At 45.8% G+C, this 16,204-nt stretch overlaps 2 protein-coding genes across 6 annotated transcripts in view; both read left to right on the top strand.

Annotated features, from left to right (window-relative positions):
• Positions 1–12,435, top strand: part of NCBP3 (nuclear cap binding subunit 3) — a 31,851-nt gene extending 19,416 nt beyond the window's left edge. For 3 of the 5 annotated variants that reach the window (XM_027130697.1, XM_027130700.1, XM_027130702.1), the window contains 5 exons: positions 1,871–2,165; positions 3,676–3,830; positions 5,332–5,493; positions 6,614–6,776; positions 7,243–12,435. In XM_027130697.1, the coding sequence (XP_026986498.1) occupies positions 1,871–2,165; positions 3,676–3,830; positions 5,332–5,493; positions 6,614–6,776; positions 7,243–7,351 (884 nt within the window). In that variant the 3' untranslated portion in view covers positions 7,352–12,435. Of the gene's footprint in view, positions 1–1,870; positions 2,166–3,675; positions 3,831–5,331; positions 5,494–6,613 lie in introns of all 5 variants that reach the window. The other 2 variants (XM_027130699.1, XM_027130701.1) reach the window with 1 other exon arrangement.
• ITGAE (integrin subunit alpha E) overlaps positions 7,311–16,204 on the top strand; it is a 68,735-nt gene continuing 59,841 nt past the window's right edge. The window contains exon 1 of the mRNA XM_027130695.1: positions 7,311–7,405. Coding sequence (XP_026986496.1) covers positions 7,369–7,405 — 37 coding nt within the window. The 5' untranslated portion in view covers positions 7,311–7,368. The remainder of the gene's footprint in view (positions 7,406–16,204) is intronic.

Here is a 16,204-nt window from a genome sequence, read left to right as displayed (position 1 = left end):
GAAAAATTAAAACTTTTCTTAGGAATCTAATTTTCCTATTAATATCAAAAGCTGCATGAAAAAAATTTTTTGAATTATTTTGTTGGATGAGTTGATTTGATCGTTCCTTTGTCTGATGAAAATAAGCTGCTATGTTTAGCGTTCTGTGCTTATTGGCTTGTGCACGTGAATGCCTCAGTAAAGTGGGATATCATGACTTGGGTTTCATTTTGTTTCTTCTTTTTTCTTTTTCTTTCTTTTTCTCTTCCTCTCTCTCCCCTCCCTCCCCCCCCTCCCTACCCCCCCTGCCTCCCTTCCTCCCTTCCTTCCGTCCTCCCTTCCTTCCGTCCTTCCTTTTGGTGCTTATTGTGAAAGAACCATTTTCATTAAGTTTTATAAAGATTTGTTTATTTTGAGTCTGATCTGTGAAAATCTTCTATATGCTTTGTAGAACCAGCCAAGTCAGCATACAAACACAGAATAACACGCATACACATTTATTATTGTAATAGGGACAGGGAGAGATGAAATCTCTACATTTTAATTTCATGTGAATATCCAAACTTGTATATTTGAAATCTGCATCTTAACGCACATACTTTTCTGATACACAGTTAGGCTTTTCCAATTTCAGTTACTTTTATTTTCATTATATAATCTTTATATTCATATTAAAGAAATTAAAAAACAAATTGCCTCTAATTCTAGCACTCCAAGATTAACAACTGATTTCATTTTACATTTTTCCTTTGTCTCTTTTCACAATAAATACTATAATAACTGTTGTGGACATATATTTTATATTCTGCTTCAAGCATTCCACTTACAAGCATTTTTCCATGACTTTTAAAGGTACATTTCATTATTCATGGTGGTTATGTTCTATAAAGTCACCGTGATCATTGAAAACCATTCAGAGACTCTAATCACACCATTTTTTTTTTTTTTGCGGTAAGTGGGCCTCTCACTGTTGTGGCCTCTCCCGTTGTGGAGCACAGACTCCGGATGCGCAGGCTCAGCACCCATGGCTCACGGGCCAAGCCGCTCCACAGCATGTGGGATCTTCCCGGACCGGGGCACGAACCCACGTCCCCTGCATCTGCAGGCATACTCTCAACCACTGCGCCACCAGGGAAGCCCTAATCACACCATTTTTGTCAACTGATCAGTATATAACTTTGTTTGATGTGTGTTTCTGCTTAAAGACACCTCATTTACTACATACCGTTGATTCATTAACATTGGACTCGAGGCCAGCAGCAGTGTAACTCATGCCCGAACAAAGCTTATCTAACACACGTATTTTCTCCATATGGCACATCACAGCCTCATTGCGTTTAGGAACACTAGACAGCTTTGGAACTATGCTCAGAGGCTATTTTAAACAAGGGAATCACCAATAAAAGCCACAAAAGTGTTAAAAATTAGCACTCGCTGGACTGCAAAAAGGACACTTGTTTACAGTGTGAGAGATAAAACAAAGAAGATGTGGCTTTGCTTGCCCGCAGCTGGGAACATGCATGGCTGGTGCCTCAAATTTTTTGCTGCTCCTATGCATGTCCACAAATGACCACGAAAGCGCCATGGGTTTTGATTCTGGAGTTACAAATAAAATTGGCAAATTCACAAATACAGAATCTGTGAATAATGATGAGGGTCTGTATTTTAGATAACTCTGTAATATGGCATCAGGCTGCTCGTTCATACTTTACCTAGACATTCTTTGTTGTCGGGATCAGAATGGTAACCAGATTAGCCCTATTATACATAATGCCCCAACAAACTCTAAGGATGGGAATCCCATCTTTTAAAAAGGTCACTGACGTAGAATAGAAAATTGGATTTGTTAGTTTTAGGGCTTTTCCTAATGTTTTTTGGTTAAATTCCTTAGGACTAGTGAATGTTCCTGAGGAACCCATCGAGGAGGAGGAAGAGGAGGAGGAGGAAGAGGCGGACCAGGACATGGATGCTGATGACAGGGTGGTGGTGGAGTACCACGAGGAGCTCCCAGCCCTCAAGCAGACCCGGGAGCGGAGCACGTCTAGGCGGTCCAGTGCCAGCAGCTCAGACTCGGATGAAATGGACTATGATCTCGAACTGAAAATGATTTCCACCCCTTCGCCAAAGAAGAGCATGAAAATGACGATGTATGCAGACGAAGTGGAATCTCAGCTGAAAAATATCAGGTAAAAATATGTTTTTCTTTTTATCAGTGCTAGCTTTTAATTTGATTTAAAAAATTACTAAGTTCTTCTTAATACCAGTTACTAACTTCTTCTTAATGCCTCTTAATTTTATATCCACTTTTATCTTTTCTAATTTCAGTCCTTTGTAGAATTTGAATAAAAGCATCTGATTTTTCCTCTTAATGTACAAGAGGTGATCCTTGTTATAAAAGCTGTAACGATATAGAAAGTGAAGTCACCTGTAATCTCCTCTTCTAAGAGAACGACTGTTAGCAATTGGGTGAATTACTTTCCTGCTAGTTTTATGTGTATACATAACACATAGAGAAATTATAGATATCTTTGTACAAAAATTAAGCTATACCGTTTACATTGTTTTGACATACGCTTTTTCCATTTAATGTAGTGTAGACGTCTGCTAATTTTTCAAGTGTATGTAGTCCATTGTGTGAAAGTGTCGTTGTTTACTTAACCAGTCCCTTATTGATGGAGATTTCTGTTCTGTTTTTTTTTCCCTTGGCTGCGCCATGCGGCTCACAGGATCTTAGTTCCCCAACCAGCGATCAAACCTGGGCCCTCGGCAGTGAAAGGGCAGTGCCCTAACCACTGGGATGCCAGAGGATTCCCTGGATTTCTGTTTTCTTACTGTTGCAACAACTAGATAAATTCTAGTTACTGCATAAGTCAAGGCACATGTTTTAAAATGTGATGTTGCTAAATTTCCTTCCAAAAAGGTTTTACTCAAATTACCACCTGTTGCCTACATAATTCACCACCCTTAGGTATTATCACTCTGATTTTTGCTATTCATGGACGAAAAAATACAGTTATTTTAATATGCGTTCTTTGATGACCAGTGGAGCTGAGCAGATTCCTGAGGGCAGATCGCATATGCCTGGCTCAGAGAGGGCTCGAAGCTGGGGTGCTCTCTAAGAGTTCTTGATGGTGTGTTTGGGAAAAGGGAGGAAAAAACTTTTAAGCTGGTTGGTTTGTATGGCCTTGTTCACATCCTTATTTTTAGTTTTTAGAGAACTTTCCAGTGGCAAATGCTGCCAGAATAATGGAACTCGTCCCCTGACATGGTGGGAGAGGTCTTTGGCAGAGACATCTGTCCTTTAACGAAAGGGGTTGTAGACTCCGTTGTGTCTAGACTATAGCCAGATCACAGCCTGGGTGAGCAGAGGCCTCCAGCCCTCTGCAGGCCTCTACTTAGCCTTTGTCCCAGGAGGAGGGGGCTCGCAGGTACGTGCTCTGCGATAGCTTGCAGATGCCGTGTGCGGAAACCACCCCGGAAGACTCGGGCCTGCTCAACCCCAAGCAGCCTCTTTACAGCAGGCTGGTCCTGGCTTTTGTAAGCAAATAATTACTGGTTTATGGTGTTGTAAGTGAATGTTCGTTGGCCATGTTAATTGGGTTTCTTAAATTGTTTTTCCAGAGTGTATGAGATTGTTGTATGAGCGTTATCCCACAGTTCAAGTTGGTTTACTGTTCCCCCACCCCCTTTTTAAAGGAACTCCATGAAGGCAGATACTCTATCTACAAGCAATATAAAAAACCGAATTGGTAACAAATTAACACCTGAGAAATTTGCAGATGTCCGACATTTGTTAGATGAAAAACGTCAACACACACGTCCACGGCCACCTGGCAGCAGTACTAAAACAGGTATTGTTGAGTTGTGTATCTGGGCTTCATTCTGAGTTCCAGAAAGCAAATGCAGACAGGGATAGGTTCTTGGATAAAACACTGTCATTTACGGACCAATTTAGTAGTCCTGATTCATCACTTCTAAATTTTGGGTTAGGCATTGGCACTTTAGGACATGAAATTTAATCAGACTTTTGCAATACTCATTTTCAATATTTTTGTCCCAAACAATTATTTTACTCTGTATGTCATTGGTATACTTCATACATAAGGATAATAGAAATTAATTCGGGTTGTTGTATAAATGGTTAAGAGTTTGAACTGGTTAGTTTATATGTGCAAACACGCATATAGTGGGTACTTGGCCATGCCTGCTGTGTGCCAGGGCTAGATGCTGGGAGTGTTAGAAGTCTTTGCAGGGGATGCAAAGTAATCATAGAACTCAGATGGAAAAACATAAGGGCACACATTCAGGTAATTCCACCTGAAGCAGAATGGAGTAAGTGCTGTGATAGGGCACTGTAAGCAGTGGGCTGTGGGAGCAGAGAGGGGAGGTGGATCTTTTGGGGGAAGATCTGTTGTGGGATGCTTCTCCAAGCACGTGGCTGTGGAGTGAGGCCTCGGAGAGGAAATAGGATCTCAGTTGGCAAACCTAGTTTTTTTGAGGTGGGAAGTAACCTGATCTTATATCTATTTTAGAAAGGTAACTTGGTGGCGGCGTAGCATGTGACGGAGAGTTAAGTAAGTAACAAGGGCCTGAACTAGATCAGGGACAGTGGAGGCAGAACTGATGACAGTGTCAGCCTTGGAGAGGAAGAAGACTCGGCGCTGGGAATTGCGGGAGGAAAGGGAGAGAAGCCAAGGGCCCAGGCCTGAGGGGCTGAAAGATGGGGGTGCTGTCCTCAGAGAGCATAGGCAAGGTGGGTGAAAGCCCAGCACAGGGACTTGCTAATAAATGTGTTTTTGTGGTTGCTGTTATTGTGAGAGGGAGCTCAGGAGGACAGGCAGGTTTCTGGGGGGGCGGGGCTTGGAGGAAAAACAAATATGAGTTGGGACATCTTCCCTTGATCCTTTGCTTTTTGTCAGTCTCATTACAACTATTGTTCAATGTAATAGTTTATTGAGAACTTCTTACATGTTCAGAGATTGTGGCTTCTGTCCTCAGGGAGCTTGCAGTATTTCTTGTTAGCCGAAATGTTCGTAAATTATTTGCTCTGCTTGATCCTACTACAGAAAACACAAAGCAGACAATTCTGCCTGAGAAGTTCCTTTCTGGAGCAGTCAGCTAAGGTTTTTTTCCCCCTGCGAGCCCCTGGGGATTCTCATTTGAATTTTCCCAGAGAATCCAGACTCTGTAGAGGGAAGGCTCTTAAAAGCCTGGTTGTGCTGGGCCCCATGTCCAGCGCGTGTCTAAATCTCGGGGAGATTCGGTACCAGGTCCTGCAGAGATCTCAGGTTGACAGTACAGATAGCAAAGCATATGCACGTGGTCATGGCAGTACTTTTTTTCTTTTTCTAGATATACGCCAGCGATTAGGAAAAAGACCACATTCTCCGGAAAAGGCTTTTAGTAGTAACCCAGTCGTTCGGAGAGAGCCCTTTTCTGATGTACATAGTAGGCTAGGTGTTCCCAGGCAAGATGTTAAAGGCCTCTACTCTGATACTCGGGAGAAGAAATCAGGTTGGTAACACTGAAAACTGATGGAGAAGGGAATTGGGTAAGAGCAGAGACAATGGGTGTAGCACAGAAATACTTTGTTAGCAGAAGGCAGGAAATAGCATATGACAAAAATAAATTATTTTTCCTCTTTCATTATAGTCATCATCATCATCATCATCATCATAATGGTAACAGTGTGGAAAATTTAGAAAATGGGAAAAAAGACTCACCCCTGATTCTTTCTGTTTAACACAAATACTTTTTAGTTTCATGCTATTCCAGTCTTTACCCATATAAATATACTATTATTTTCATATATCATCATATCATAGGCATTTTTCCACATTGTTATAGCTTTTATAAATAAAACTTTTTTTTTTTTTTTTGCGGTACGTGGGCCTCTCACTTTTGTGGCCTCTCCCATTGCGGAGCACAGGCTCCGGATGCTCAGGCTCAGTGGCCATGGCTCACGGGCCCAGCCGCTCCACAGCATGTGGGATCTTCCCGGACCGGGGCACGAACCCGTGTCCCCTGCATCGGCAGGCGGACTCTCAACCACTGCGCCACCAGGGAAGCCCTTATACATAAAACTTTTAATTGCCTTACAGAGTGTCTATCTTATGAAATTCTGTGTATTTCTCTATTGTTAAATATTAATATTTGAAAAATTAATGGAGAGTGGGCAGAATCTGAAAGTTGACAGTGTAGCAGGCCCATCAGTTTGCAGAATGTTGTAGCTGGGAAGATTTGGGAATGGCCCAGTCCTGGCAGAATGAAGTTGTCCACGGACGGGATGGTGAGTCTCACCAGGCAGGGGCAGGTGTAGTATAAGCAGCCTCCCAGGTGATTCTGATGTGCCTAGCATGGGGTAGGGTGGGGTCGGGGGGCACATATCCCCGAGCTGAGAGAATCTCCCGTTGGGTCCAGTTCTCTCAGTCTGCAGGCAGGGGACTGCAGCCGGGGAAAGGAGAGGATCTGCCCAAGGCTGCACCATGGTTGCAGGTGCCACGGACAACCCCCCAGCCGCCCCGCTGGCTCCATCCCCGCCCCCCGCCCCGTGCTTCCTGCACATCAGGTGTTGCCAGTGCCCCTGTTTCTCAGCATCGACTGCTAGAGCTGAAATGCCTTCTCACCCAAACAGGTAGTTTATGGAATCGCTTAGGATCTGCACCCAAGACCAAAGAAAAGAACACGAAGAAAGCGGATCACAGGGCGCCCGGCACAGAGGAAGATGACTCCGAGCTGCAGAGGGCATGGGGGGCTCTGATTAAGGAGAAAGAACAGTCTCGCCAAAAGAAGAGCCGGTTAGATAACTTACCATCTCTCCAGATTGAAGTTAGTCGGGAAAGCAGCTCTGGTTCAGAGGCAGAGTCCTGATGCCCTTGGGGCCCAAGGCAGCTGCCCTGAAGCCTGACATTCTTTTGCAGGGTGGGGTGCACAGTAGGAACCCCCCATGTGGGAGTTGGCGCCCCTCCCGTTCTGGCTCACGCAGTCACCCTCTGCTCTTGCTACTTCAGCAAGACATCTTAAGAATGTGACATGTTTTGAAGGGCATCTATCTAATCTTTTGCTGCAGAGTTATAGTTCTGGGCCCTCATTTCTTTTCCCACCACCCCACAAGCTTTACCCTTTGAGGAAAAGGCAGTCCTCCAGATTTTGTAGACATTTTTCTTAATATTTTTAACATTGTGTCTTTTAAAAGAAATGTTTTACACAGTTCATCCAAAGAGCAGAGAACTGAACTTCTCACTATTGCCTTGGCCCTGACAGCTGTTACCAGCACCCTTTTTCCAAGAAAAGTCAATTCCCAGGTGCTTATTGGACAGCCTTCGAGGGGGAAGATGAGGGAAGCTGCCAGCTCACCCTTCCAGGATCCTAGTGTGGGGGCCGAATCTCATGGACCTGACCTCAGAGGTGCACCCGTGCCGCCCAGGTAGATAAGAGCCGCAGCGTCGATCGCCCTTCGTTCCTCCCTGGGGATTTCTGTTAGGGGGCCTTGTTAGCAATCAGCTTGCAGTGAAGATCAAGTTCAGTGCTGTGGGATTTTTAGGAACAAAAAACTGTGACTTTGGGGTGGATTTTTGTGCTAGGGGTGGGGTCATGGGTTAATGTTGAACAATTTTTAAGTCTGTATTATGTTTAAAAAATATTAATGATTTAAAAGTTTAAATTTTTAATTTTTATATGTGAAAATATTTCCTTTTGGCTACGAGGGAAGCTCAAGTGGTGTCTTCTTATGTGCTGTTAAATATATATTATATACTTTGGAAGAAGGCAAAGAGGGGAGCCGCATTATTTTTAAATGATCCCAACTGTATAGTCTGTCTGTTGTACATAGAGTTTACCTTGCTTTTTGGCCGCTGTAGGGAAAAAAACCCATCCACCTGAGATGGGAACCTGTCATTTATTATCACTTCAGAAGTGATAACACTGATATTTATTCTTTCTGTCTCCAAGTTCTGGCACTTGAAGACTTCTGCAAAACTGGCAAATAAGATAATAGTTACAGAAATTTTAGTTCATTTATTTCTAAACTCCTTTCAGATTGTTTTACCATGAGAAGGTGGTAGGTTATTTTGTCTTCCTGTCTGATTTTTATTTTGAAGTATTTAGTGTTGTATTCCTCTGCAGGCTTAAAAATAGTGTCTTACTTCAATTCAGTAGAGCTTAGGAGTTAAAGAGAATAAAGCCTGTGTTGCTTGTGTGATGTCACAGCCCCTCACCTGTCTGGAATGTTCAGCACCCAGTGCAGCTCAGGGTTCTAGAGCTCTTTGCTCTGCCTGAGCTAATGGTCACATGATTAGTTGATTGCAGTGCGGTGCGGTGGAGGGCAGAACGGAGGGCAGAACGAACGCTTTGTTTAATAAAGAAGGGCGGGGAGACTTGAGAGTTGCAACAAGAACTGTGTTGTCCATATTTTGTTGGTTAACCTGCTTTTTCCCTCCCTGTAGAAAGATGAGAGCATGTAACCATGATATGTTTCAGCTTCCTAGTGGGATTCTAGGAAAGAGCTGGTTCTGGTTTCCCTGCCAGTTGAGACCTAAGGTTTCTGAGGTTTCTCAGCTCTTTGCCCATGAAGCACACAGCTGGGAACCAGGTTCTTGAGGAGGGGCCAGGGTCTGGGCGGTTGGTCAAGTGAGAAGTGCAGGGGCTGTAGAGTCAGAGACGCCGACCCCTGGCTCTGCTCCGTGGGCCTGGGCCTCAGTTTCCCCTTCTAGCAAATGAATGGGCTGGTACCTGAGCCGCTGGCTTCGTTGGTGCGTCTTAATGGTGTTTTGCTGTCTCAGAGCGGTGGCTGCAGCGGGCTGGCCAGCACCAGCGTCTGCGGCAGGTGCGGGGAGTGTCAAGGAGACAACTGAGGGTGTGCGTGAGGTTGTGGACGGGACTACCCCCACCCCACTCCAGTCTCTGGGCCACTAGTGAGACAAAGAGGTCCCCGTGGTCAGGGTCCCCACTGACATGCTCTCTGCAGTGTTCAGAAAACTCCCCTTCTCAGACTTTCCCTTGTGTTTCCCAGTCATGACCCTTTCCCACCAGTAGTTCAGGCCCACTTGTCCCATGGCCTTTTAGCCCTCACCAGTCTTTTGCTAGGGATCAAGGAAGGCTTTCAGGAAGGGCGGTGGTATGTAGTTAAAACTGTTGTGACCAAGAAAAATGCCTACTTCAGCAGCCTTGCAGTTCTCACAAACACGCACAGCCCAGAAAATTACCTTTAAAGACGTTAAGTTTTATTTCCCAAAGTTATTGGCCTTAGCCTCTCACTCTCCAGCCCACTCAAGCACTCAGATCTTGCAGCGTCTTACGAGTGTTCTGGAAGCCCAGGCCCTTTCTTGGGAGCTGGGGAGCAAAGATGGACAGTCGGTTTAGTCTTTACACATATGAGATTTTAGATACGTTTTGCTGCTTGATAATAATTACAGATACCTCATTTCTGTTTTCCACTCTCCACCTTGGGAGAGGTGCCAACTACCCAGGAGAGCTTGTGGAGCCCAGCACACAATGAAACCTCTCCTCCCCTGGCCTCCTCTAGCCTGACCCCATGAGTCCCTCGCCTTAGGTCAGAAACTGTCTTCTCCCACTCCATCCCTGCAGCAGCCTCTTTACTGGTTCCTCTGCCCTGTCTCTCCTTCTCCATTCTGCACACTGCAGCTGGGATGAACTTTCGGTGTTGTTAGCAGCTTCATTGAGATATGATTTACATAGCATACGGTTCACCCATTTAAAGTGTACATTTCAGTGGCTTTTAGTATATTCACAGAGTTGTGCATCCATTGCCATAATCAATGTGAGAATATTTTCATCATCAAAAAGAAACCCTGTACCCATTCGCAGTACCCCATCCCCTGTTCCCCACTGGCAACCACTAACTACTTTTTGTGTCTATGGATTTATCTGTTCTGAACATTTCATATAAATGGAAATCATACACTTTGTGGCTGTTTGTGACTGGTTTCTTTAACTAAACATTTTCGAGGTTCATCCATGTTGTAATATATATCAGTACTTCGTTTCTTGTAATTGCTGAGTAACGTTCCATCGTATGGGTATACCATATTTTGTTTAGCCATTCATCAGTTGATGGACCGGTGAGTTGTTTCTACTTTTTGGCTGTTATGAATAAGGCTGCTGTGAGAATTCATGTACAAGTTTTTACATGGACATATGTTTTCATTACTCTTGGGTTATATACCTAGGAGTGGAATTGCTGGGTCCTCTGGTATCTCTATCTTTAACCTTTGAAGAGCTGCCAGACTGTTTTTCCAAGTGGCTGCACCATTTTCCATTCCCCCCAGCAACGTATGAGGGTTCCAGTTTTTCCACATCTTTGTCAAGACTTGTTATGTTTCGATGTGAATTGGTATCTCATTATGGTTTTGATTTGCATTTCCTTGATGACTAATGATGTTGGGCATCTTTTCATGTGCTTCAGGACGAACATTCTTACGAAGGTTATTCCTATTACTCCTCTGCCTAAAAGCATCACCATTGCCGATGGGATAAATTCTGAACTCGTTTGACAGCTCACGAGGCTGGTCAAGATCTAGCCTCTGGCAGTATCTCTAGCCTCTTCTCCCCATCCTCCCCGACCTTCTGCCTGCTGGTTTCCTGGAGGCATCTTGATCTCACCAGCCTCCCAGACTTTGCTCAGTGCTGTTCCTCCCCCCAGTGACCCCCTGGTCCTCTCCTCATCCCACTTCAGCTTTGCCTTCTCCTCTCCCTCATCCTCAAGGACTTACAAACCTCTCCAGGAAGCTACGTGCAACTTCCAGAGCAAGGTTATTGGCCCTGTTATGTGTCCCGTGGTGCTGCCACGAAGGAGTCTTGTTACATTCCAGGTTTAGGTTATAAAGTCATGCCTAGGATAAAAATTGAGTGTAATCAAAACTCCTTTCAGACACCTTGAGGAAGGCGCCATGTTGAAGACCATTCTCACAGGGTGCAGTGCGGCTGGTTCCTGCCTGTGCAGGAATAGGTCACGGTTTCTTTCGCTGAGCACCAGGAGAAGTGGTTAGCCTGCAAATAGGGCCGTGTTATGCAAGCAACACTTATTTGTAGCTGTTAGACTCACACTCAGGCGAGCAGTTCGCTTTTGAAGGGGCTCTTGGGAACTGAGACAGGCCACGGGAGCAGCAGGGGCACAAGCTCACCTCTGGCCCTCCCGCCTGTCTGCTCAGGGAGCGGAGTGGCAGATGGAATGGCCCAAATGACTTAAAACTGTTTTCCTTGACTTTTTTTTTTTCCTAACTTTTTCAGACAAATACCATAATGTTTGCCTAAGTGAAATATGTATGTAATGCCAAATCTCTGTACCCCCTCAAGCCAGCACACCGGTACACTGGATCGCAGTTCCGTCTTCCTGCTTTGTCTTCTTGTTAGACTGTGAGCTCCGTGAGAGCAGGGCCACATCTGGCTTGGTCATGGGCTTCCCCAGTCCGAGTGCCGTGCCTGGCACCTGGCAGATCCCCTGTACACATAGCTGGATGTGTGAATTCCCCAGCTGCTGGAGCAGCTCCATTCTCTGAAGCCCCGGCATCCTCTTACAGGCTAGTCCTCGTGGTTCTGCCTTGTACACACAACACTTTATTTTCATGTTTTGTTTTCCCTGCTAGCAGCCCCTGTGAGCAGGCTTCTTCATGTTGTTATCTGTTCTTCCTACCAGGCCAGTCCAGAGTAAATGGTGCCTAAAAAGTGTTTGGCAAATGAATGAATTGTGGGAAGCCAACCCAGCTCTGGCACCTTTGTCTGCAGGCTAGTCTGCTTCTAGCGGAGACTACCAGATTCAAAAAAGAGGAAGGTTGTTCACAAGTGCATAAATCGCACTTGCATAAGAAAGAATCTCATTAAGTAGACCTCCATGAAGTTCAAATTTTGATGATCTGGCTGTATCTGAGCTGAAGCTTACCTGGCTTTGTAAAGAATTTGCTAGAGAGTCATGTAGATAATCCAGAATATTTTTTAGAAAGCATTCATCTGCACCCAGGAGACCAAGAAAGGAAGCCGGCGGGTGGATCAGAGGCCCCAAAGAGAGACTGCTGGGCCGATTCTTAGCATCTGATCCAATTGGTGAGGAAGTGACAGCAGCCCAAAGAAGACACAAAGAAACAACTCGTTCCTGGCAACAGCTCTTTTGCCTAAAGTAGGCTTCCCACTGTCACGCGGAGCAGTTTTAAAGTTACGGTGAAATGCTAACAGGCAGTTTGGATTAAAGTTAACAGCAAATGACGGCTTCACAGATTAATTAATTGCTGCACAAATAAGTTGATGTACAAGTATTTGCTTTTAAATCTTGCACAATAAGAAGTAACTTAGAAATCAAACCATTGTTTTCTTTGAAGAACTAAAAGGACAGAATGTCTTTGATGAACTTGAGAACAGCATACTGGCTTCAAGGCAGACTGTTGTTGTGTAGTCTGACCAATGATAATGTAGAACTTTTCTTACATGTTTATAAAATAAATCTTAGAAGAAAAATAATACTGTAGCCTTTTTTAAAACAATGAAATTCTATGAACGTTTCACAGAACTTGGATGTTCCTGGGAGCGGTCAGGGAAATGCTGGCTCAGAAGCTTATTTCAAATAGTTGTGAGGCATTGCAGTGGGCTTTTGCTCTGCTATAAATACAACTCTAGGGTATGGGTGGTCTTTAACCCACCAAAGTCAGCACCCGGCACCCGGGGTTCTTACCTGGTTTTGTTGGAGCAATTCCAGAGACCGCCTCTGGATGACAGAGTCTTCAGTAGTTGAGATTTTGTGTTACCTTAGACTGTGTCACCCCTGCCTCGGGACCAGTGTTGGTTAGAGCAAGGGACCACACCATCGACAGGAGAGGTGATGAGGCCTTCCCGTCCCTTCCTGGGGCTGTCGTGTGTTTAATGCGTCCCCTCTTAGTGGCAAGAGTTCGTCAGAGGGCCCTTGAGCAGGAGACGGCACTGATTTGCTCAGGTAGAATGTCTTTTGCGGCGGGGGGGTCAAATGGGGTGTTGGCTGGGGCTGGGCCCGCAGCCTTGGGGACTCGTTCTAGCTCATCTGCAGACTTGAAAAAAAAACCCAAACGAGTCCCTTCGCTTCTTGGGACCTCAGTGTTCCTGCCTGTCAGATGAAGGGCTCAAGTGGGATGACCTCCAGGTTTCCTTCTAGTGCTAATGTCATAGGATCTTTGCTGAGGTTTCCCAAGGAGCATCAGGAGCGTAAGTTGGACGGGAAGGAGTTGGGGGCAAGCAAGAGGCCTAAGCCCTTGCACCCTTGGTTCCATGAGCCGGTGCAACACCCCCGCCCCAGCCCTCCGTTACGAAAGGAGAAGGAGATCCTCTCCCTTGCTCCCTTCCCCGCTTGGCCCCCCTTCCCCAGTGCGCACACACACCATTCTGTGTTTTACTTGGGAGGTTTTTTAGGAGGTAGCCCAGTGTCTTAATCAGCTCAGGCTGCTATGACAAAATACCATGGACTGGGTGGCTTAAATAACAGAAACTTATTTTCTCAACGGTCTAAAAGTAGAAGTCCAGGATCAGGGTGCTAGTAGTTGGGTTCGCACGAGGCCTCTCTTCCTGGCTTGCAGACAGCATCTCACCGTGTGCTCACATGGCCTTTCCTTGGTGCGTGCGCTTGGAGAGAGAGAGGTCTCTTCCTCTTCTCAAGCCACCAAGCCTATCGGATTAGGGCCCTACCTTTTTTTTTTTTAATTTTATTTATTTTTGTCTGCATTGGGTCTTCATTGCTGTGCGTGAGCTTTCTCTAGCTGCGGTGAGCAGGGGCTACTCTTCGTTGCGGTGCACGGGCTTCTCATTGCAGTGGCTTCTCTTGTTGCGGAGCACGGGCTCTAGGCGCACGGCTTCAGTAGTTGTGGCACGCGGGCTCAGTAATCGTGGCTTGTGGACTCTAGAGTGCAGGCTCCGTAGTTGTGGTGCATGGGCTTAGTTGCTCCATGGCACGTGGGTTCTTCCCCGACCAGGGTTTGAACCCGTGTCCCCTGCACTGGCAGACAGATTCTTAATCAGTGTGCCACCAGGGAAGTCCTGGGCCCTACCTTTTTGATCTTAATTATCTCCTAAAGGCTCTATCTCCAAATGTAGTCACATTGGGGGTTATGGCGTCAACATATGAATTTGGGGAGGGGGACACAGTTCAGTCCATGGCACCCAGTAATGCAAGGGTCCCAGTGTGTGTTTGTGGAATGAGGTCACTGCTTTTTAAAAGCTCACAGACTGGGAGGGATTTTGATCCATGGGTCTGAAGGCAGTAGGGTTTGTAGTTCAGAGTCCTGGTTCTGGAGGAAACAGACCCATTTGATTGAGTCCACTCGGCCACTTACTAGCCATATGGCCTTGGGCAGATTACTTAACCTCTGTCTCTGAGCCAGCATCCTCATCTGCAAAATCGGGATAACCGAGTATGGTGGCTGTGAGGATCAGATGAGGGCTTGCGTGGAAGGCCCTTGGCCCTGAGTCTGCGTCCCCTCCTGACGCTCAGTCAATGGGCGTGATTACGACTGCTTTTCAGTCTTCCCGGAGCCCCTTTGCCAGCTCTGTCCTCTGCTGCAGTCCCGTGTCTAGTCTCAGTAACATCCTCACTCTTCCAAATGCCCTCCTCCCAGCCTCCTAGGACTCAGAAGGCAAGTGGGTAATTAGAAATACTTCCTGTGTCTGGGGGCGATGAGGCAGGCCTGTGGGGACAGCCCCCATCCCCTGGTGAGTTGTGCTCTCCGCTCACTCTCCAGACAGAGCAGTCAGTCCTTTCAGCTCAGGCTGAACATGTGTCCTCCATCCCCTAACTTTAAAACTGTTCATTTTGAATCAATTTAACAATTACAGAATAGTTTCGAGGGTAGAACAAGGAACGTTTTGCCACATTTCATTCTTTTCTTCCTCCCCTCCCTCCCCCCTCACCCCCTTGTCCCCCACCAGCCACGAACTGTTTGAGAGTTACTTGCCTACATCGCGTCCCTTTACTCCCTAAATGTAATACTTCACTGTACATTTTCTAAGAACAAGGACATTCTCTCATATGACCAGAGTATTGTTATCAAATTCAGGAAATGTATAATTTTAATCAGTACAATAGTACCTAATCCGTGGTTCATGCTTCAGTTTTGCCAACTGTCCCAATAATGTTCTGTTCTGGTCTAGGTTACAATCCAGGATCACACACTACAGTTAATATCCTGTCTTTAGCCTCTTATAATGTGGAGCGATTCCTTTGCCTTTCTTTGCCTTTTATGATGTTGACGTTTTTGAAGTGTTCAGTCCCGTCATGTTGTAGAATTCCCTCAAGTTGGTCCCTTACCATTTGTTTAAAGTCAAATGAGTTAAGAAGCCATTTTCACATTGCTTTTGGATGTAGCATTATATAGCCTGGCTCTGACTTAGGACCTTAAGTCTGGGTTTGTGGGGACAGCAGTTACTGTCAGAAGGGCTTGAAGGGCCCCTGCGTGCTCGTGATTAGGGGTCTGCTGTGCCGGCACCAACAAGCTTGGAAAATACATCTCGGATGGATGCAGGAGGAGTCAGCATTCTGGAAGTCTCCAAAGATGCAGAAAATGGCCCTGCACCTGTTCCAGCATCCACTCATCAACTTTGCCTGGCCTCCAGGGATGTCCTAAAGTTCACACTCCAAACCAAAGTCCTGTTTTCTCTCAGAAACCTCCAGCAGGCTGCAGTCGTGGGTTCCAGCCTGTCCTTACTGCTGCTCTGCTCTGCGGCCTGGGTCTGTTCTCTCCCGCTCTGGGCCAGTGGTGGGAGGGGAGCCCCTCCTTGCTCTGCTAGGTGCCCCTGGCACTGGGAACAGGGAGGGAAAGAGTCACTGAGCCCTGAGTGTGGGAAGACAGCCAGCACCCTGGCCTGTGACGAGGTGAAGCCAACTTGGGGTGATCTTCGTCGTGATCTGGCGGACAACTCATCAGACCTGGAGCTTTGCTTTTTCATCTGTTTAACTGCTCTGTTGGATGGTATATACTGTGAAAAACAGTGAATCGTAATCTCTGTTCAAACAACCGTGTAACATCAGGGAACTATCGTGCTAGTCGGAGGTATTTTGTCAGACCAAAGCAAACAATGCAAGAATGTTATAAGTGACATCAGTCTTTACAGAACTTTGGCCAAGCAGGCTTTCACTGTGAGAAACAAGATAAAATTGATTTTCATCTAGTCATTAAGTCATCACCACTGTCTGCTGTGTTTTAACACTTAATATTAACACTTCAAAGTGCTCTCCCTGGAGATGCAGGCATTCATGTGA

The sequence above is a fragment of the Aethalodelphis obliquidens genome, unplaced genomic scaffold (assembly GCF_003676395.1).
Source record: "Aethalodelphis obliquidens isolate GAN/ISIS:26980383/991018 unplaced genomic scaffold, ASM367639v1 scaffold38, whole genome shotgun sequence".
NCBI classification, from domain to species: Eukaryota; Metazoa; Chordata; class Mammalia; order Artiodactyla; family Delphinidae; genus Aethalodelphis; species Aethalodelphis obliquidens.
Note: the sequence above shows the minus strand (reverse complement) of the source record. Positions and strands in the feature narration are given on the sequence as shown.